This window comes from Podarcis muralis, chromosome 11, assembly GCF_964188315.1.
Source record: "Podarcis muralis chromosome 11, rPodMur119.hap1.1, whole genome shotgun sequence".
In the NCBI taxonomy this organism is placed as follows: domain Eukaryota; kingdom Metazoa; phylum Chordata; class Lepidosauria; order Squamata; family Lacertidae; genus Podarcis; species Podarcis muralis.
Genome location: NC_135665.1, coordinates 65838665 through 65858778, shown reverse-complemented (window position 1 = coordinate 65858778; position 20114 = coordinate 65838665). Strand labels below are relative to the sequence as shown.

The following is a 20114-nucleotide window of genomic DNA, read 5'->3' as shown; positions in this document are numbered from 1 at the left end:
CTGGCCAGGCAGCTTCTACTCGCGTGTAGCGGCGCTCCACGTGGCGCCCCGCCCGCCCGGTGGGCGTGGCCTCCCGCCGGAGGCTCCCTGGTTGGAGCGCTCCCCATTGTGACGTCACGGGGCTTCCAGAAGCCTCCCGCGCGCTTCTCTTCTGCGCCGGGCGGGCGGGGCCAAAACCGGCACGCGAGGCAGCTCCGGCCAATGGCGAGGGCGCACTCGGAGGGGGCCGCTCCCCGGTCTCCTAGGGACCAATGACAGCCGAGAATGGGCGTGACTGGCTGGCCGCGAGGCCAATCGAGGAAGCGGGAGAGAGAGAGCGAGCCTGAGGGAGGCTGGGGAGGGGCGGAGCGGAGGGGGCGGAGCTTCTCCTCCTCGTTCTCCAAAGGGAGCGGCGTCTGGTCGAGATGGGCAGCGGGCGGGGCCAATAGGCGCGCGAGGGCGGCGCCGGAGCGGGCCGTTGCTAGGCAGGGGCGGGCGCCCGGCCCCCGCGCGCCAGAGGGCCCGGCCGAGGGAGGCGGGACGGGACGGGACGGGACGGAGGTGAGTCTCGCTCGGAGGGGGAGGCGGGGGGGGGGGGGGGGACGCGGCGGCGCCCTCCGGGGCGAGGGGCAGGGGGCGGGGCTCTGGCTCTGGCCCCGCCCCCTCAACGCCCCCTGGAAAAGGCTAGTGGGCTCCCCCCCCCCCGTGGGGAGATATGGGGGGGGGGGCTGGAACTCGACCCCCTTCCTTGGGCCGGTGGGGGATGGAGAAAGCCCCCCAGGGACTTGTCGCCCCCTCCCCACTTTGCCCAGGCCGGGCTCCAATTACTGCTTGGGGGGGGGGTCTCCTGGGGGGGGGCTGGGGATGTCGCTCCCCCCAGCCCAGCTAAACTGACACGATGCCCATGGACGTCTCCTCCGCTTCCCATTCGGGGCGCTTCCCCTGCCCCCCCCCCAGTCCCAGCTGCGAAGTGGGGCAGAGCCCCCCCTCGCCAGGGGTGTCTGGTGGGCCTTTGCCCGCTGCCAGGAGGGGCGAGAGTTGACTTCCCTGCTGCGGGGGAGGGGGGAGGAGAGGACGACCCTCCCCTTCCTCGAGCAGGGCAATTGGGGGGTCTCCTGGGGGGTCGCCCTGGGGATGTCGTCCCCCCAGCCCAGCCAAACTCCCCCCTCCTCCTCTTCCACCCTGTCTGTCCTGACATGATGCCTCTGGACATCTCCTCCACTTCCCAGTCCCAGCTGCAAAGTGGGGCAGAGCCCCCCCCCTCGCCAGGGGCATCTGGAGTGCCAGTGCCAGCTGCCAGGAGGGGCGAGAGTTGGCTTCCCTGCTGTGGGTGCGGGGTGGGGGGGGGTGTCAGAGGAGTGGGGAGGGGTCTGGGGGCGGCCGCTGCTGCCGGCTCCCTCTCCCCTGGCGCTGCTGCCTGTGTGGGCATCGGGTGGGCATGGCTGGCGATGATTCACCCGGAGTGTAATCATGACATTTCTGCACGCTGACTCCCTGCCGTCTTTGTCGTCGTCGTCGCTGGCGGTGCTGGAAGGGTCCCTCTGCCCGCCCGAGCGAGCGCACGGCATTCCTGCCTTGCCTGCCTGCCTGCCTGCCTGCGGGTGCCTGTGCGCGCTCCAGCCCTCACTCGCTCACTGCTCGCTCCCGCACACTCTGCGCGCCTTGACCAAACTTGGGCTTTGAGCGCTGCTGCTGCTGCCACCACCACGAGTGACTCCCTCCGCTGATATGCCAGCAATTCTGCTCTTCTGGAGCCGCGTGGAGAGGTACCCGCTTTCTCTTCTCCGGATCGGGACTCCGCTCTCCCTGCCCGTCCTCAGGCAGGGGATGCGGAAGAACACCCCCCTCCCTGGGGGTCCGGCGCCAGCTGCATCCCTTTGGGGTCGGGCCAGGCGGCTGTGCCTGCCTCTGGTTCGGTGGTGGGTGAAATGCCCCATTGTTTAGGGGGCAGAGGAGCCGCTGCCGGTCCCCTGGTCCGGTCTGGGCTTCTCTGGAATTTCAGGGGACGGCTGTGGATTGTTTGAGAAGGACCATTGTGTGGCTGTTGTTTGCTCTCTTTTTTTTTGTCTGCCTGCAAAATCTGGCTGGGGTGGTGTTGGGGACTGTGAAGCGGACCAGGTGACCGGGGAGTGTGACCGGGAGGGATCCCTGGACGAGAGGGATCTCTCGGGCTCTTCCTTGTGGCTGCTGCTGCTGCCGCCGGGGCTTCGGATGGACGTCCAGCAGCAGCCGAGAGTGGCTTTTGGAGCAGAGCGGCTCCCGGGTCGTCCGGAGCTGCCTCTGAGCTCAGCGGTGAGGTCCCCTGCTTACTTGCGCTCACTTGGGCGCCAGAGTTTCAGAAAGTGGAGTGACTGCATGCGCAGGTGCTAGTTAGACTCGGGAGTCAGCGTGGGGCTGGTGCTTTTGACATGTGCTTCGGGGATGGATGCTGTAGGGCTGCGGACGCTGAACTTCACCCAGCGCCAAGCAAGAGTCACTTTCCTTGGCGTTCTCTGACACCGGTGGACCTCGCAGGGACGGCGTTAGCTTTGAGCCGGTTGTCTCTTGTGTGAAAGCCTTGAAGTATGCATTTGGGGGGGGGGGAGAGGGTTTTCGAGAGGCGGACTGTCTCCCCACTTAGGCTTAAGAATTTGGCACCTTCTTCTTCATTGAAGATGCCAAGCCGACTCCTGATGACTCTGGGGGCTGAGTTGGCCACCCATTCCCTGCCCTGTTCTGTCCTTCGGGGGGGGGGGGGGATCGCCAACAGGCTGTCCGGTGTGGGGCTGTGCACCTGCTGCTCAGTCTCCGAGGATGAGCAGAAGGGCAAGAGACCCCCCCCCCCCTCAGCTGGGCAGGAAGGCTGGTAAGGTCTGCTTTTCAGTCGGAGAAACCAATTAGAGGAGGAATCCTGACTGTCGAGTGATTTCATTGAGCATTTTCTGTGGCAAGCGGTGAGGGAGGGGGCTGCAGGAAAGCGCAGAAGGGAAGCTTCTGGGAGGCTGCTGCCTTGTGAACTGCCGCTGCTCCCCAAATTCCCTCTGTGGGGGGTCTTTCGCCCTCTTCCTGAACAGCTGGCTTCGGAGTCCAGGTGTGCGTGGTGGGTCCAGGTGCCCTGTCCGGCTTGGCCAGCTCTTCCTCCTGGCTCTGGGGAGGGGGCTGCTTTTGGAGCCTTGGCTGCCGTGGTGAAGGCGCCTCTGCCTCCATTCGTGGGCAACTCTTTCAGCGGCGGCTGCGTCTTGGAGCTCCAGGCCCTGCAAGCCATGTTCCGGATCAAGCTGGAGCCTTTAAAAATGAGCGCCTGGGCCATGAATGTGTTTGTGAAGTTTCGGTAAGTGGCTGGCCGCCCTGCCTTGCCTGCTTGCGTTTGCCACGCTTGGGTGGTGGTCTGTCTGCTGGCATCCATCTTTGTCTCGTGTGCAGCGTCTGGCATCTGCTGAGGAGGGCCATGGATGGGGAGCTTGAGGAGGACAGCCTGTGCCTCTCTTCTGTCTCTCCCCCCCCCTCCATCGCTCCCTTTGCCGGAGGATCAGAGGGTCTCCCTGGCCGCCTGACCCAGCTCTGACATTGCCCAGGGTGGGGGCAGGATGAGGGGCTGGAGATGCATACTGATTGTGCTTCAGAGAGACCGGCTGCTTAGGGGGTGGTCTTGGGGGTCCGGCAAGGGGGCTGGACGGGGGTCGCCTTGCATTTCCCCTTTGGCTTCCAGCAGAGACTGGCTCCAGTCTTTTGTGTGTGGATTTATCTGTGGAAAGGGCTGGTGTGTGTGGTTTTGTGTGTGTCTGGGGGGGGGGGACTGGACTCCTGCCCCCCTTCCGCTCGAGTAGGGCTGTGCTGCCCAGGGATTCCTGAGAAGGATGCTCAGGCTTGCGCTGCCGAAACTGTGCATCTGCCTCCAGGTGGGAGGGAGGGGGTTATCCAGGGGCCAAGTCGTGTTTTACCAAAATCTGTGTGGGGTGCTGCTCCGAGAGGATGGTGGAGCCGCACGGTGACCTATGAGGCTTGGCAGTCTTCCCTGCAGCTTGACGTCAGGCAGCCCCCACGCAGAGAAGATCTCTCCGCTCTGGTGGTGCTTGTCAGAGGGGGGCCGCTTCCACATGCCCTTCCCAGCTGGGGGAGCTGCGGGCAGGATCAGTCCTGCTGGGTCACTGCTGAGGCTGGGGGTAATCTCTCCTCGCTTCCTTTCCACCCCTCCTTCCTGCACTGCTGGGGCTGGGCTACACAACCCTTAAGGGTCCCATCTGAGTCTATGGTTCCTCCGCCAGCCCCCCCTTTCCATCAGTGGAAGCCCAAGTGGTTTGTAGTTCAGAGGAGAAAGAGGAAGGGGACTTCCCGGCCCTCCTGCCCCTGTACTTGTCCCCTGCCCCATCTAGGTTTGCCCAAGGGGCTTTGCCCCACTGTGCCCTATGAACCTGCGCCCCTGGCTCTTCTGCACAGAGGGTGTCGGGTGCAACTCCTGGATCTCGCCTGCTGCCCTTTAACCTAACGCCCGGGGTTGCTTATGCAGGCGGGCCGCTCAGAGGCAACCTGCGCATGGCTGCTTAGTGAGCCACAGGCCCCTGTGGTCCAAAGTGGAGCTGGGCTCTTGGAGGCTCCCTCTCTAGAGAAGACGTAGAAGTGTAGAGCTGGAAGGGACCCCAAGGGTCATCCAGTCCAGCCCCCTACGGTGGTCAGGAATCCTGGCCAAGAAAGGTTGTGCCAAATTTAATTCTGCAAGGGGACACCATCCTAGACTGGTTGGGAGCAAGGAGATGCTCTCCCCTTAGAGCCTGGGTCTATGCCTTTGTTCCTGGGCCCTGGCGGTGGGCTGGAGCCTCATTCCTGTGGGTGAGGTCCCTGTCGAGCTGCCATGCCAAGCCCCCGAGACTTGGGCAGGGAACGTCTGCTCCGGCAGCAGCTTGTAACTGCCGCTGCCGCGGATTCCGCGTTCCTTTCTGCCAGTGTGTTCCAGAGCTGCTACCTGCCGCCAGGTGAGCTGCTTGGCCTGGGAAAGCCCTCCCTCCCGATGCAGCCTGGCATTTCAAGCCCACCTCCCGTGGGCCGCCTTGTGCGCCTGCCCCCTCCCTCCGTGGTCCCCGCGTGTCTAACAATAGAAACTCCCACCATGATGAGTGGGGCTGAGGAGCCCCGTCAGCGCTGCCCCCACCTGCTGGAGCCTTATTTCCAGCTAGTGATCTCACTAATTAACAGAGGGAATTGGCTGCTTCTGTGTCAGCAACTCTCTCTCTGTCTCCCGGCTTACCCTTCAGAAGATGCTTCTCCGGGAAAGGGCTGAGCGTGATGTGTGGGGGTGCTCTGGGCGCCATGTGTCAGCAGTCGTGGGGCTGGCGGTGGAGGGGGCACACACAGTGGGTTCTTAACCTTCTGCCCGGCAGAGAAGGAGGGCCTCAGCCGTGCGGGTGCAGAAGGGGGCGTCTTAGGGCTTTGCCTGGCCAGAGGGGTCTGCAACTGTGACGTCAGAGTCAGCGTTGGTGTCGTGGTTGGAGTGTGGGACGAGGGCCCAGGAGAGACCAGGGTTCGAATCCCCACTCCGCCATGAAGCTCACTGGGCTGGTCACTACCTCTTGGCCTGGCCCACCTTGCAGGGCTGTGGTGGGGATTAAATGAGGAAAGGGAGATAAATATACGGGGAACTTTGGGGCCTGGCAGAAGTATGCTGGCTGATGGAGGCACTGTGACCCTGTCCTTCTGTATCCCAGAGCAGCTTCAAGATTTCCCTGCCGCTTATCCCAAACTGCCCCACTCTGCCCTGTGCTTGACCTATCATCTCCTACGGAACTCCCTGCCCTAGGAGGCAGCGGTGGCAAGCCACCTAGAGGACTTAAAAAGATAACTGGGCAGCTTCATGGAGGACTCCCTTTTGTGAAGGATTTTGTCTGCTCTGGCGCCTGAAAACCAAGAGGACCTGTCTGGACGTGGGTCTGAGACCTTTGCGTGGGGTGGACAGCGAGAAGCTGACCAGCTCTGGCAAAGCAAGACCACCGTCCCTTAGATCTGACATGCCCCCTTGCTTGCCTGGGTGTGCCCTGTTTCCTCCCACTCTCTGCGTTCCTGGTCACTTCCTCTGGCTTCCCTCTGCAAATCACAGGCTCTCCTCTTGCTTCGACACTTACTTTTAAAAATAACACCCCCCGCCCCCCATTGCAAGATGTCTCTGTCTAACAGCTTCATCCTCTGCCGTCTTTCCGCTGGTACATGGTGGGAACATGTCCCCGCGTGAACTCCCAGTGCTGTATTGTTCTAAAAAGTTCTTTTAAGGCAATCTGCAAAAGCACAGAAGGGAGAGAGAAAAGCTGGGGGAAGGAATCCTTCCTTGGCTAATTAACCTCTCGTTCTGCTTCGTTATGAAGCCTGCTTTGAACACATTCCGCTGCCCCCTGCCTCCTTCCTCCCCTTTTTGGGAACGCTGAGACCGGCCAGGCGCTCGGAAGGGCCCCCTGCCGCCTCTCTGGCCGCACGCTGCCCTCGACATACGCCCGGCAGCTGCTTTTCTGCTGTCCGGTCCAAGGGCCGCCAGTTCTGTCCTTCCCAAGGCTCCTTCCCTGCACACCTATTTGTGGCCTGGCAAAACCGGCCGCCCTCTCCAGTTACAGCGTCACGTGGTGCTGCCTCCAAATAACAACACTGACCACCCCTCTCGCTCGCTCTGCATTCTGCCCCTGTGAATTGTGGAGCAGGAGGGTGAGTCAACCGCCTTAAAAATCCCTCCCCCAACCCAAACTGCTGACAGATCCACAGGGGCAGCGGCTGGCAGAGCTCTGAGAGGCCTCCCCCAGGACTCGGCCTGGACGTCGGGGCGCTAGAACCTCGAATCCCACCCCCCCGGTAGCGCAGGTTGGTGCTGAGCTAGCGGGCAGCCGTGTGGACGGACTGACCGGGGCTGGAGGGGGTGTGGAGGAGCCGTTCAGTGGTCAGCCTGGAGTCCTTTCTGACACCCCCTCTCCCTCCTTCTCCTCTCCCTCCCCAGGAATAAAGAGTCTGCGGCGGCGGCCGGGACGGTCTCCACCACCAACATGGGGAAGGACTACTACAAAGCGCTGGGGATCCAGTCCGGAGCCAACGAAGACGAGATCAAGAAGGCCTATCGGAAGATGGCCTTGAAGTACCACCCGGACAAGAACAAGGACCCCAACGCGGAGGAGAAGTTCAAGGAGATCGCAGAGGCCTACGATGTGCTGAGCGACCCCAAGAAGCGGGCCGTCTATGACCAGTACGGGGAAGAAGGTAAGCGGGTGGCCGGGTCTCTTGGCTGGCCAGTGAGCTTGTGGTTTATTTGTGTGGGTGGGGGGGTCTAAGCCTGCCTCCTGTCCACAGCCCCTCCCTGCCCAGCTGCAGGCTTGCAGGGCTCAAGACCCCAAATCCAGCCTCTGGCCTGATGTGCTGGAGAGAGTGTCTTTGCCGGCTTCCCTGTGATAACCTTTGAAGGGCACCTGTTGAGGCACCTCACTCACCTGTGCGGCAAAGGCGGCTAAGTGGGGAGGAAAGCCCTCTTGTGGGCCTGGGCTGTGGGAAAAGCTGGCGGCAGCTCCCTGGAGAAACCGGCGCTTTTAATGGCGCTGCTTGCAAGGCCTTGGTTCCTCCCGGAGTGTGTGGAAATGCACTGGCACCGTGATCTGTGGGTGCAAACATCTTCCCTGTGGCATAATTGAGGCTTGGCTCATGCCTTCTCCTTCTCCTCCGCTTCCTTTTCAGTACATGCTGCTGCCGTGTGTGAGTGAGTGAGTGAGCGAGAGAGAGAGAGAGAGAGAGAGAGAGAGAGAGAGAGAGAGAGCCTTTCCCAATTTTAGTAATAGCTCCTTGTTTCATAAGCAAACCCAGGCTGTTGGCAGGAAACATGTCAGGTTCTGCAGGAGGAAGGGAACTGCTGGGAATAGCAGTGGCGTTAATCAGCCCGTCCAGCCCAGGACTTGCTGAGCAGAAGGTCTCAGATAAACAACCTCCAGCAGAGTTTATCCAAATTCTGGCCTGGAAATGCATGTTCTTTGATCAGAACAAGTTATGGATTGGGTGAAATTGCATGCATTTGCTCTATGTGAATCTAGTTTCTGGAGTATAGTTTGCAAACTAATTTGGAGGGGCAGCAGGGGACGTTTGACAGGGGACACGGAAACGGGTTGGGGGGCTCCTGGGGGTGGGCCAGTAGCTGATGCCGTGACTTCTTGGGGTGTTCTGCTGGCTCCTCCCCTCTCTCCTCCTTGCAGTTCTCTGCCAACTTAAGGGCTAGTCTTCTTTTTTTAACGTGTGACCAAAGTGTGCCGAGGGGCCGGAGGAAGATGGGATGCTCTCCCGGGGAAGCTTTGAGATGCCAGAAGGAGCATCTGGCTTCCAGCTTTGGTCTGGAAATAAAAGCCGGGATCTGGCAGGTGTTCTGTGCCGCCTCCTGGGACTTGGGTGTGTGTCTCACGAGGTCACAGTTGTGATTGACAACGTGAAATTGCTGTAATTTCAGCTAAAAGCTGCCATTCTCTTTCCTGAGGGAATAAGTGAAGTCCTTAGAAGAACCCAGCCCCATTTAGATGCTTTCTCTCTGGGATCCAGTGGTTATGGGATTAAACTGAAAGCTCTGGCTGCTAAGGAGAGAGGGAGGGGACAGGTCCTCTGGGAGGCCAGAGAGCTCTCTTGGCCACGCTCCGTCCTCTTCCCTGGTGGGGCCAGAGCTGTGGAGGATGCTGCGCTAGAATGTCTTGCTATTAAAAGCTTTGCAGCTGCAGGCTGGCTGCTAAATGGGGACCCAGAAAGTGCTGGCCTGGCCCTGCTCCTCTTTGCAGCCTCTCACGCTCCCTGTTCTCTCCCCAAGTTCTGCTGGCACTCCTGTCTCCCCTGGGCCTTTTGTCTTGCCGCCTGATCTCCTGTTGGGCTTGGAAGCATCCAGCCTCCCCCGCGCCCCCCCCCCAGTCTCTGCTCTTGCAATAATCCTTGCTCATCTTTTAGCTTAGAGGGGAGGAAGCCCCCTTGCCAGCACTTTATGAATCATGGAATTGCAGAGTTAGAAGGGACCCCGAGGGTCATCTAGCCCAACCCCTGCAACAACAACAACAATTTATTATTTATACCCCACCCATCTGGCTGGGTTCCCCCAGCCACTCTGGGCAGCTTTCAACAGAATATTAAAATAAAATAATCTATTAAACTTTAAAAGCTATTCAGGAATCTCAGCATCCCCGACAGTCAGCCACCCAACCTCTGCTTAAACACCTCTGACAAAGGAGAGTTCACCACCTCCCACAGGAGTCTGTCCCACTGTCCAGACAGTTGCTGCTCCAGATGTTTAGTCAGAATCTCCTTTCTTGTAGCCGGCTTTGTGCTGAAGTACCAAATTATGCCAGCTGTAATCTCAGTTTCCCTGATTCTCAGCTGGGCTCCTTGCAGTGCAAAACCTTGCCAAGACGTGTGGTCTGCTTAGGCCATGGGGAAGGGGGGTGTCTGGAAGGCACTTTAAGGGGGTACCTGAGCGCTCTGCTGAAAGGCAAAGGACCAGCGCCCTGGGGTCAGGTACGGCTTCAGAGTCCTGCACTGTTGGGTTCCTGGCCCAGTCACTGGGGAACCTGTGAAGATGCTGCTGGATGAGGCCAGTGGCCCATCTCTCCCAGCCTCCTCTTGTCCCTGGGACCAACCAGATGCCCAGATGAGAAACCCACAAGCAAGACCCACGCATAAGAGCCCTCTCCTCTCCCGCAGCCCCCAGCAGATCTCCCTCAGGAAGCCTGGAAACGGATTTCTGAAAGAGGCTGGGAGCTGTAGCTCTGGAAGGGGTAAACTGCAGTGGTGGTGGTGGAATAAGAAACTAAGAAGAGCCTGCTGGATAAGGCCAGTGGCCCACCTAGTCTATCTTCTTTTTAATAATATTTTTATTAGGAATTTCTACATAACAGTTTATTAAAAATACATCCTTCCTCCTTCCTCCGTTTTCCCCCTCCCCCCTCCCCAAAAAGAAGAAAAATCCACCCTCCCACCCCCCAGACTCCCCTCAGCTCCTCTCTCTGGTTTCTCAGCACATGTTAATCTCTGCATATTATAAAATTGTAAGCAGTCCAGTTCATTTTGTTGTTTCTTTAAATACTTTGTAAAAGGTTCCCATTCTTCTTTAAAGTCCCAGTTGTCCTTATCACGTAGTTTATATGTGTCAGTTTTGCCAATTCCGCAGAGTCCACCAGTTTCCCTTGCCACAGTTCTTTCGTTGGGATTTCCTCGTTCTTCCATCCTTGTGCTATTAAGACTCTTGAATGGCCCACCTATTCCAGCGTCCTGTTCTCACAGGGTCACAAGAGCCACTCTCTCCTGTGGTTTCCAGCACCTGGTATTCAGGAGCTGTGGAGGCAGAGCAGAGCCGTCCTGGCTAGGAGCCATCAGATGTGTGCCCAGGTTCTTGGCTGGCCAATTCAGGCTGCCCAATCCTGCTTCTCTTAGTGAATTTGGTCTGTTTTTAGCTCTCCTTTCCAGAGCACCTGCCTGACTGTCCCCCCCGCTCTCTCTCTGGTTCTGTTTCAGGGCTCAAAACCGGCGGTGGCTCATCGGGCACCTCTGGGAACACCTTCCACTACACCTTCCACGGAGACCCCCACGCCACCTTCGCCTCCTTCTTTGGGGGCTCCAACCCCTTTGACATCTTCTTCACCAGCGGCCGCTCCCGGGTCTTCAACGGCTTTGACCACGACGACATGGACATCGACGACGATGACAGCGGTGACCCCTTCAGTGCCTTCGGCCGGTTCGGCTTCAATGGGCTCAACGGCGTCCACCGCCGCCACCCGGAGCCCATCCACATGCGCCGGAAGGTGCAGGATCCTCCCGTGGTCCACGAGCTCAAGGTGTCCCTGGAGGAGATCTACCACGGGGCCACCAAGCGGATGAAGATCACCCGCCGGCGGCTGAACCCGGACGGCCGGACCATGCGGACGGAGGACAAGATCCTGAACATCGTCATCAAGCGCGGCTGGAAGGAGGGCACCAAGATCACCTTCCCCAAGGAAGGAGACGCCACTCCCGACAACATCCCCGCCGACATCGTCTTCATCCTGAAGGACAAGCCGCACTCGCTCTTCCGGAGGGACGGGACAAACATCATCTACACGGCCATGATCAGTCTGAAAGAGGTGCGTCCGCGGGTCGAGGAGGGCGGGGTAGGGGCTCTGCGCGTCCCCCGGGGGGCTGCTGGTGCCGCAGACAAGAGGTGGGCACCGGAAGGCAGGGGCTGGGGGGCAACGCTGCTGTTCACTGCCCCACTCCGTCCTGGCAAAGGCTGCCTTTTGTGGGGGGAGCCCCTTTCCTGCATTATCCAGGATTTTGGAGGGTGCAGTTCCTTTGGGATAAAGGGTGCATTGGCAGCAAGGGCTGCTTGACAGCGCAGCTGGGAAAGTGGTGGGCTTTCCTTCACGGGACGGCCTCTCCTGGTATGTCCCACGGAGGGCCTTACGCTCTTCAAAGAAAAACATCTTGGAGGTCCTGGGCCACAGGGAGGTTAGGCTGGCCTCAACCAGAGACAGGGCTTTTTCGGCTGTGGCCCCGATCTGGTGGAACACTCTGTCACAAGAGACCAGGGCCCTGTGGGACATGACATCTTTCCGCAGGGCCTGCAAGACAGAGCTGTTCCACCAGGCCTTTGGCCAGGGCACAGTCTGACCCCCCTCCTTTGGTAATCCTCACAGAATTCTAGCCCAATGGTTGCCATTAATTTGATTTGAACTGATTTTATAATGAACTGATTTTAGAATGTTGTATTATTTTACTGTTGTTAGCCGCTCAGAGCCCGGCTTCGGGCAGGATATAAATAAAATGTTATTATTATTATTATTTTCAAGCAGAGGGCAGAAGGCCTTCCGCCAGGGATTTGCCGGCTGTGATTCCAACATTGCTGGGGTTGGGCTGGATGACCCTCGAGGTCCCTTCTGTGATATGTGGTGAAGCAACATGACTTCTCGGGAGGAAGCTTGACGCCCTGAGGGGTGCAGGCAGGCAGGCTGGCATCTGTGAAACTACCCAGAGAAAGAGGATAGCCTACCCTAGAAGGGCTTGAAGAACCCCTGCATTGCTGAGGGTTGGACTAGATGAGCTTTGGGGGTCTCTTCCAGCTCTGCAGTTCTGTGATTCCCGCAGAGGCAGACTCCAGTAGGCCTTGGCAAAGAGAGGCAGGGCGAGGGCAAGCCTTCCAGATGCTTCCTCCAAAATCAGGAGATGAAATGAAATTGAGACATGTAAAAAGTTCCTCGATTCTCCCCTTTGTTTGAAAGATGCTGCAAGGTCGCAGCCGTTAAAGGAAACGATAAGATTGACTTGTTTACCGCCTCCCCACAGAACGGGCCTTTGTCTGATGGAAACAAATAAAATAAGCCTTTTGTTACAAGTCTACCCCCCTCTCCCAATTCCCCAGCCTGTGTGTAGTTCAGTCTTTGCACAACCTTTGAATCTGGCTGAAGATGTGAGCCTTGTGCTGGGTGCTCCTCTTAAGGAGAGAGACGGAGGGCAAGTTAGGGGGAGACGGGATGCCTCTGCCACTCGACAGGTGGGGAGGGGGCTCAAGAGGATCCCAATGGATCCCCTGAGTCTTCACCTTTCCCCCCTCTCTCCCACCAACACCAAGTTATTCTATGCTCTCACCCTTTCCCATACAATTGCGCTGGCACACAAGCTCCTTTTACGCTGCACAGGTTCCCCAAACTGGGGACTCCAGCTGTTGTGGGACTACAACTCCCATCATCCCTGACCACTGGTCCTGCTAGCTAGGGGTGATGCGAGTTGTAGTCCCACAACAGCTGGAGACCCCAGTTTGGGGAACCTGTGCAGCATACAGGAAATACATTGAAGAAGCTGGCGTAGGGATCAGGTTGTGGTGGCGGGATTGGGTCACAGCCGTTGGACCTGCATGCCTGGCCCCCCAGCTCATGGAGTGGCCTTGGGCATCCGCCTCCCTCCCAGCTTAAGCTGCCTTGCAGGGCTGTTGCCCTGGCTTGCATCACTTGGAGAGGCTGGGAGAGAGAAGGAAGACTTTCTCCAAGCCTCTGAGGGAGCTGAACTGCATAGCAAAGCCTCTGGCTCCACCTGCAGCATCTCCCTGGCCTGGAAGTCATCTAGCACTCTCTACGGTGTCAAAAAAAAGTGATCTTCAGCCTCCCTATGGCATGAACGCGGGTGGCGCTGTGGGTTAAACCACAGAGCCTAGGACTTGCCGGTCAGAAGGTTGGTGGTTCGAATCCCCGCGATGGGGTGAGCTGCCGTTGCTCAGTCCCTGCTCCTGCCAACCTAGCAGTTCGAAAGCACACCAAAAAGTGCAAGTAGATAAATAGGTACCACTCTGGCGGGAAGGTAAACGGTGTTTCCGTGGGCTGCTCTGGTTTGCCAGAAGCGGCTTAGTCCTGCTGGCCACATGACCCGGAAGTTGTACGCCGGCTCCCTCGGCCAATAAAGCGAGATGAGCGCCACAACCCCAGAGTCGGCCACAACTGGGCCTAATGGTCAGGGGTCCCTTTTACCTTACGGCATGAAAGGGGCTTTCCAAGGAAGCTGGGTCCCCGCTCTTGCTCAGTGGCAGAGCTGGACTGGCTTGCCTGAGGGCTTCAGGCCTCAGTAAAGGAGAAGCTTGTCTGATCTTCTCCCCCGGCAATCTCTCCCATTCCTAGTTCTTCAGCTGGCCTTCCTCCTCCAGCTTTTCCTCTTGGGTGGGAGCCAGTCAGGGCCATTTGCGTATCTGCTGTGAAATCTCTCTCCTTCGTGCTCGTTGGCGGGCGAAGCCCCAAGGCGTGTGGATTTTCCCGGAGATACTGTGGGCTGGAACAAATTTATCCATTCCTAAAAGTCTGCAGGTGGCTCCTTGGGAGGGGGGGGGGGCTGAAGACACAGCGGCTTTCAAGCCGAAACACTGATATTTCTGGGCTGGTGTGTGGGGCCCTGGGATACGTCTCTCTGGACCCACAGACCTGAGGGAGAGCTTTAAAGGGGTCTGAACAGGACAGAATGGGGCTGGAAACAAGTAAGGCAGATGCATCTCTTTCTCCCCCAAATAATAATAATAATAATAATAATAATAATAATAATAATAATAATAATTTATTATTTATACCCCACCCATCTGGCTGGGTTTCCCCAGCCACCCTGGGCAGCTTCCAACAGAATATTAAAATAAAAAAACCTATTAAACATTGGCATATGCAGCCTGGGGCACTGCCAGCCAGTTGCAAGGTGCCACCAGGACCAGGTGATTTGAGCAATCTGACCTGGTCTCTTGTCGAAGCAGCCGGGCTAACGTGGAGGAAGGTGGGACGGGACTCCTTCTCGATGCAACATCTCACCGTTATTTCATCCTTTGAGCGCAACATCTGTCTCCCAGGACGAAGGCAGCATAAAAGCAAGCACATTGCTTGTTGTTAAACTTTGGAACTCACTTCCACAGGGGGCAGTTATTTTCTGAAGGCTGCCTTAAGGCCTCGACTTCATGTCCCTAGTTAGGAGTTGCCTTTGATGTACCTGAGGAAGCCTAGCAGACCTGCAGAGTCTCTGGGGAGACAGAGCAGCCCGGAAACTCAAGGCTTGCTCCTCAGGGTCCCATCGGGAGAGAGGCAAAGGGCAGCCCAGGCTGGCTCCAAAGCGGAGAGACTCAGCCAGTTTTATGTTCCCTGCTGTACAATTATCGTATTTTTCGCTCTATAAGACACACTTTTCCCCTCCTAAAAAGTAAGGGGAAATGTGTGTGTGTCTTATGGGGCGAATGCAGGCTGCGCGGCTAAGCCAGAAGCCAGAACAGCGAGAGGGATCGCTGCGCAGTGCTCCCTCTTGCTGTTCTATCTTTTGGCTTAGCCCCTCTCTCCCTTCCCCCACCTCCTGGAAAAGCCCCCAAGAGCCGCGCTCCCTTTAAAGAGCCGTGTGGAGGGAGAGACAGGAAGGTGCCGAAGGGAGCGCCCTGCCACCTTCCTCTTTCCCCACACAGGTCAGGGCAGATCTTTGGCCGCTCTCTTTCTGCGTTGACGGGTAAAAATAGCCCTGGTTGAGGCCTGTCTCTGCTGCCTCCGCCCTTCCAGACCATTATCCTTGAAGCTGGCAGGAGAGGATCCTCGAAAGTTTTAACTTCCTGGAAGTATCATGCCCCCCCCCCCCGCCACACACAGGACTGAAAGCCAAAGCCGCCCCCTCCCGCGGACTCTTGCTTTCATGAGCTTTGGAGGCTGCTGGCTGCCAACCGGGCAAAGGCTGCTGTGTGTGCAACAGCTGAGCAGGCGCTGGAAGCCACGGCCGGCCAGCCCCCCCCCTCCAGTTCTGGTTCCCTTGCTGGGAATTAAGCCGTAAAGCCTGTCTAAATTTAGCCTGTGCTGGCTCATTCGCTCGGGCTCAGTGCAGGTTGCAGGCTGGAATTTCACAATTCTGCCCCCCCAAGATGTTTCCTTTTCTGATCCTTTGGGGTGGTGTTCAGGGGCGACATAATAGAAAGGTTCTGAAAGAAAGTGCATTTTTTAAAAAAGCAGGTATTTGTGTGCACCTGGCGGCTGTTTCTGAGCCTGCCTAAAATAAACGTGTGCCGCTTTTTATTATCTGAGTCTTGATATATATTTTGCATTGTTTTAATTTTCTAAGCGTTTAATCTTCTCTCTGTTTCTTGGTGTTTATGCATGTCACCCGTACTGCTTCGATTTGTGCATGAGCACAATTCTCATTGCAAGCCCTGCGCCTGGCCTAATCCTGCCTCCTCCTCCTTCTCTTGCAGGCCTTGTGCGGCTGCACCGTCAACATTCCCACCGTGGACGGGCGCGTCATCCCGCTGCCCTGCAACGACATCATCAAGCCGGGCACCGTGAAGAGACTGCGTGGCGAGGGGCTGCCCTTCCCCAAGGTGCCCACCCAGCGCGGGGACTTGATCGTAGAGTTCAAAGTCCGCTTCCCGGACAGAATAGCCCCCCAGACCCGGCAGATCCTCAAGCAGCACCTCCCCTGCTCTTAGGGGGCCCCCTCCGGGCTGGACGGCCCCCGGCCTCCCTGCCAGGCCGGCCACCTTGCCTTCCGAGCAGCAATACTTCACGCACGGGTGCTGCGGTCCACTCGACCTTCGCGATGCACGGGGAGGGGGAAGCGCCCCCTGGCTGCCCACCCACGTCCTCCTTTTCCAAGAGACGCTCTGACCTGGCTTGTGTGCGCACTCCCTCTTTTGCCCCACGGCCCGGCTGGCACCCACCCACTCGCTCTCTCCCCCTCTCCCTCCCTCTTGAGCCTGGCGCAAGCCTCGAGACCCCTCTCGCCGCTCCTGGAGGGTTTCTACTGGGCAGTTTGACAAGCAGCCGGGACGTGGCTACCCCCAACCTACTCCGGTGTAAATAGGACCCGGACTTCTCTCCTGCTTCCTGCGGACGGTCTGAGGACCTCTCTAAGCGACTCTGTGCCCTGGCTGCCGCTGGGCAATGTGCCAAGGAGCCGTCCGATCCTGCCTTGCAGAAGCAGGGCCTGTCCACACCTGGACTGGGCCCCCACGGTGCCATTCCTCCGTCGCTGTGTGCCTCCGCGGGGAACGGAGAAGGCCTGCTCCTGCCCTCTGCTCCCACGCCACCTTCGCTTTGGAGCCCACGAGACGTCTGGGCTCTGCGGAGCCAGGCCAAGCTCACCTGCCTGGGCGACTCTTCCAGCTGGTGTGCCAACTTGCCGCGTTTGCCACGGAGCTCGAGGCCTGCTTGGCTTGGCGGCTCCTGGTTTTTTTGTTTTTTTACGCTTAATAGAAACTTTGCAAGGGTTGCTTTCTACTGTCCAGTGTGGTTCATCTGAGCGCTCCCTTTCTTTTGCGGGGGCCAGGGATGGGAGAAGCCGGCCTGAGAAGGGTGCAAGCTACGTAGGCCTCAAGGTTCAGAGCTAGGGTCCGAGGAAAGGTCCGAGGGGGGTGTGCGTGTCTAGGGGCACGGGGGTGCCATTTTTCAGGGAGATCCGGAAGGGCCAGGCCAGCGTGGGGAAGAGGAGGAGAGTCGCCGGGAGACCTGCTTGTGTGGTGCTTTATTTTAGAGGCTACATTTTAAAAACTTTTCAGAGGGACATTTTCAGAGAAGTGTTTCTTATCCTCTCCAGCTGAGACTTTGCTCCACCCGCAGGGACGTCTCTGGGAAGTGGGCTTGGTTTCCAAAGGGTTTTGACGCTGTTTTGCAAAAGCACCCTTTCTCCTGCCCACCCCCCCTATTAAAACCCCTCCCTGACAAAACGTGGTGCCAAAACCTTGGGATCCCTGACTTCCGTTTCGCCTGTCCGGAAGCCGCTTTCTATGACTTGAAACGGGGGCGCCTGCCTGGGCTGCCCACAGCAGTGCCCCGGGGGGTAGGGGTGGCGGCGAGCAGAGTGACGGCCCGCTTCAGCCTGGCTTTTTTCCTGAGCTGACCCTCGACTTGCCCTGTGGTCGGGCGGAGAGTCTGGACGCAGCGCAGCGGCTGCTGCTGCTTCCTGTATAGCTGTACAGAACCTCACACTTTGGGTCCTTTTAATGTGCAATTTTTCTCTCCCAGGAGATTAAAACTGTTAACGCAGTGTTGAACTTACAACCAGTTTGAATGGTTAAGACGATGCCTTTCTTTGCCCCCCCCCCCGACGTGTGTGTGTGTTTTTTAAAACAAATACAAAAAAACTCAGGCTGCTGGTGGAGGTTGGCAGGGCTGGCGGGTGAGAGCAGGGCTGGGAGGAGCGCCTCTGGGGTTTTTCTCCGTTTCAGGGAGACCCCGAGTGGTTTTATAGCGGTTTTTTTGTATTTCTTTATTCTTTTGTAATGTCCCGTATTAATATTTAAAGAAAATAAAGTATTTTAAAAATAGCTTCTTTGTGTGCCTTTGCGTTACTGCGCCTGCCGCTGAGGGATGGTGAAAGCTGCCTTGTCCTCGCAGCGTTTCTGTGCTGGTAGATCTCTCTCTGCCTGGCTCCGCTTCTCCTTAAAGAACCGGAGAGTCACAGAGTTGGTCTGGCTAGTCTGGTCGCAGTCTTCCAGGTCACGCAGGTCCAGGACTCTTCAGGCTGGTCCTTAAAACCAGATGTATTGGCCAGGGTATGGAGCTAACACCCAACAATTAATATTTGCAGACTTTTTCAGCAAGTTGAGGGAAGGTTGCAATGTATTTTTTGCTGCATTAATTGCAAACATGTCACAGAGCAAGTGTTGAAGTTACACACAGCTTGTCTGAGACCGGAGTAGTGAATGCAAAGATACTTGATTGAAAAAGAGTTGCTGTTTCCATTGAGCGCAGGGGAAGCTAACCTGTTTCTCTCTCTCTCTCTCTCTTACACACACACACACACACACACACACACACACACACACACAATTTTTATTAGATTTTATGTTTTATAATTTAGAATATTCATTTAGACAACCTTAAAATATCAGTGACTTCCCTTCTTCTCTTCCATGGTTTGTTTTGCATAACATAATCCCTGCATATTTTATACAAACTAAACCAGGGGTCAGCAAACCTTTTCAGCAGGGGGCCGGTCCACTATCCCTCAGACATTGTTGGGGGCCAGACTATATTTTGGAAGGGGAAAAAAAAGGAACGAATTCCTCTGCCCCACAAATAACCCAGAGATGCATTTTAAATAAAAGAACACATTCTACTCATGTAAAAGCACGCTGATTCCTGGACCGCCTGCAGGCCAGATTTAGAAGGCAATTGGGCCGGATCCGGCCCCCGGGCCTTAGTTTGCCTACCCATGAACTAAACCATTCAGTACAGTGGTACCTCGGGTTACAGATGCTTCAGGTTACATACGCTTCAGGTTACAGACTCCGCTAACACAGAAATAGTACCTCGGGTTAAGAACTTTGCTCCAGGATGAGAACAGAAATTGTGCGGCGGCAGCGGGAGGCCCCATTAGCTAAAGTGATGCTTCAGGTTAAGAACAGTTTCAGGTTAAGAACAGACCTCCAGAACGAATTAATTTCTTAACCAGAGGTACCGCTGTATTCCATTATTACTTCCATCAAAACATATTTACACTGTTAAATTTATCTTAATGCTGCCGACGTTTTCAAGTGTACACCATTTCCCCTCATATATTCAATAAACATTTTCCAATCTTCTTTAAAGAAATGTTCTTCTTGTTCTCTTATTTTATAAGTTAGATCTGCAAGCTGTGCATATTCTGTCAGTTTAAGTTGCCATTCTTGTCACCTTTCAGGTGATGTTGGGCTATAAAATTCCCATCAGCTCTGACCACAGTGACCAGAGAGAGATGATGGGGATTGTAGTCCAGGAAGGCTGCCCCCAGCCCAAAAGGTTTTCAAAGCTCCAGAATGTTTTAATGTGCCCAATCTGTGTTTGGGAATCAAGACATTCCTTCGTCGAGACCCGTGCTCTTCATGCCACAACCTGGAGAGAGAGAGAGACCTTTCTGTGTCTTGGATTTCTGCAAAGGAGAAAGCAACCGAAGCCGTTCCTTGCTCGCTCTGCCTCTGAGGTCCCTCTGCCACCCAAGAACGATTTGTGGCCTAGACTGCAGTGACCTATATATGCAAAGCTTTAAAGGATGGTAATTCAGAGTTCAAAATCAGGCTACGCGTGCTGGCTTTTCCACACAGATCCTTTGCATCGTTTGAAGTATTTTTGAATAGATCTGTCTCTTGCCTTCTGCTACGGGCTGCTGAGTGGCCTTTAATGTGTGCTTTCCAATTTAATCTCCCCACCTCTGGGGCTGCTCTCACCAAAGGGACCCACAATCTTCCCCTCCATGCACCCACAGTGCTGTTGTTCTGTGGATTAGCTAACCTGATTATTTCCCTTCTTACTAAAAAGGTGACACCAGTTAACTTGGCAGTGATTTGGTTTTTTTAATTCATGTACTTATCAGAAGTGCAGATGATGAGTTCACATCTTGGAAGAGCCCTACCCTGCACTCTCATGTGCACAATTAGCCCTGCTTACTTAATCTAAGAGGGACGCAGGTGGAGCTGTGGGTTAAACCACAGAGCCTAGGGCTTGCTGATCAGAAGGTCGGTGGTTCGAATCCCCACGACGGGGTGAGCTCCCATTGCTCGGTCCCTGCTCCTGCCAACCTAGCATTTCAAAAGCACGTCAAAGTGCAAGTAGATCAATAGGTACCACTCCGGCGGGAAGGTAAACGGCGTTTCCGTGCGCTGCTCTGGTTCGCCAGAAGCGGCTTAGTCATGCTGGCCACATGACCCGGAAGCTGTACGCCGGCTCCCTCGGCCAATAAAGCGA

General features: G+C 56.6%; 1 protein-coding gene across 5 annotated transcripts; it reads left to right on the top strand.

The window, feature by feature from the left end:
- The first annotated feature begins 429 nt into the window (after positions 1–429).
- DNAJB5 (DnaJ heat shock protein family (Hsp40) member B5) lies at positions 430–17716 on the top strand. 5 transcript variants are annotated; one of them, XM_077936588.1, is made up of 4 exons: positions 430–540; positions 6926–7182; positions 10447–11051; positions 15647–17716. In XM_077936588.1, the coding sequence occupies exons 2-4, from the start codon at positions 6972–6974 to the stop codon at positions 15878–15880; spliced, it is 1050 nt and encodes a 349-aa protein (XP_077792714.1). In that variant the 5' UTR covers positions 430–540; positions 6926–6971; the 3' UTR covers positions 15881–17716. The 5 variants fall into 5 exon arrangements, with proteins under 5 accessions (XP_077792714.1, XP_077792711.1, XP_077792713.1 ...); XM_077936585.1 differs by lacking the exon at positions 430–540 and adding an exon at positions 1369–1745; XM_077936587.1 differs by lacking the exon at positions 430–540 and adding an exon at positions 1770–2271.
- Positions 17717–20114: the final 2398 nt, after the last annotated feature.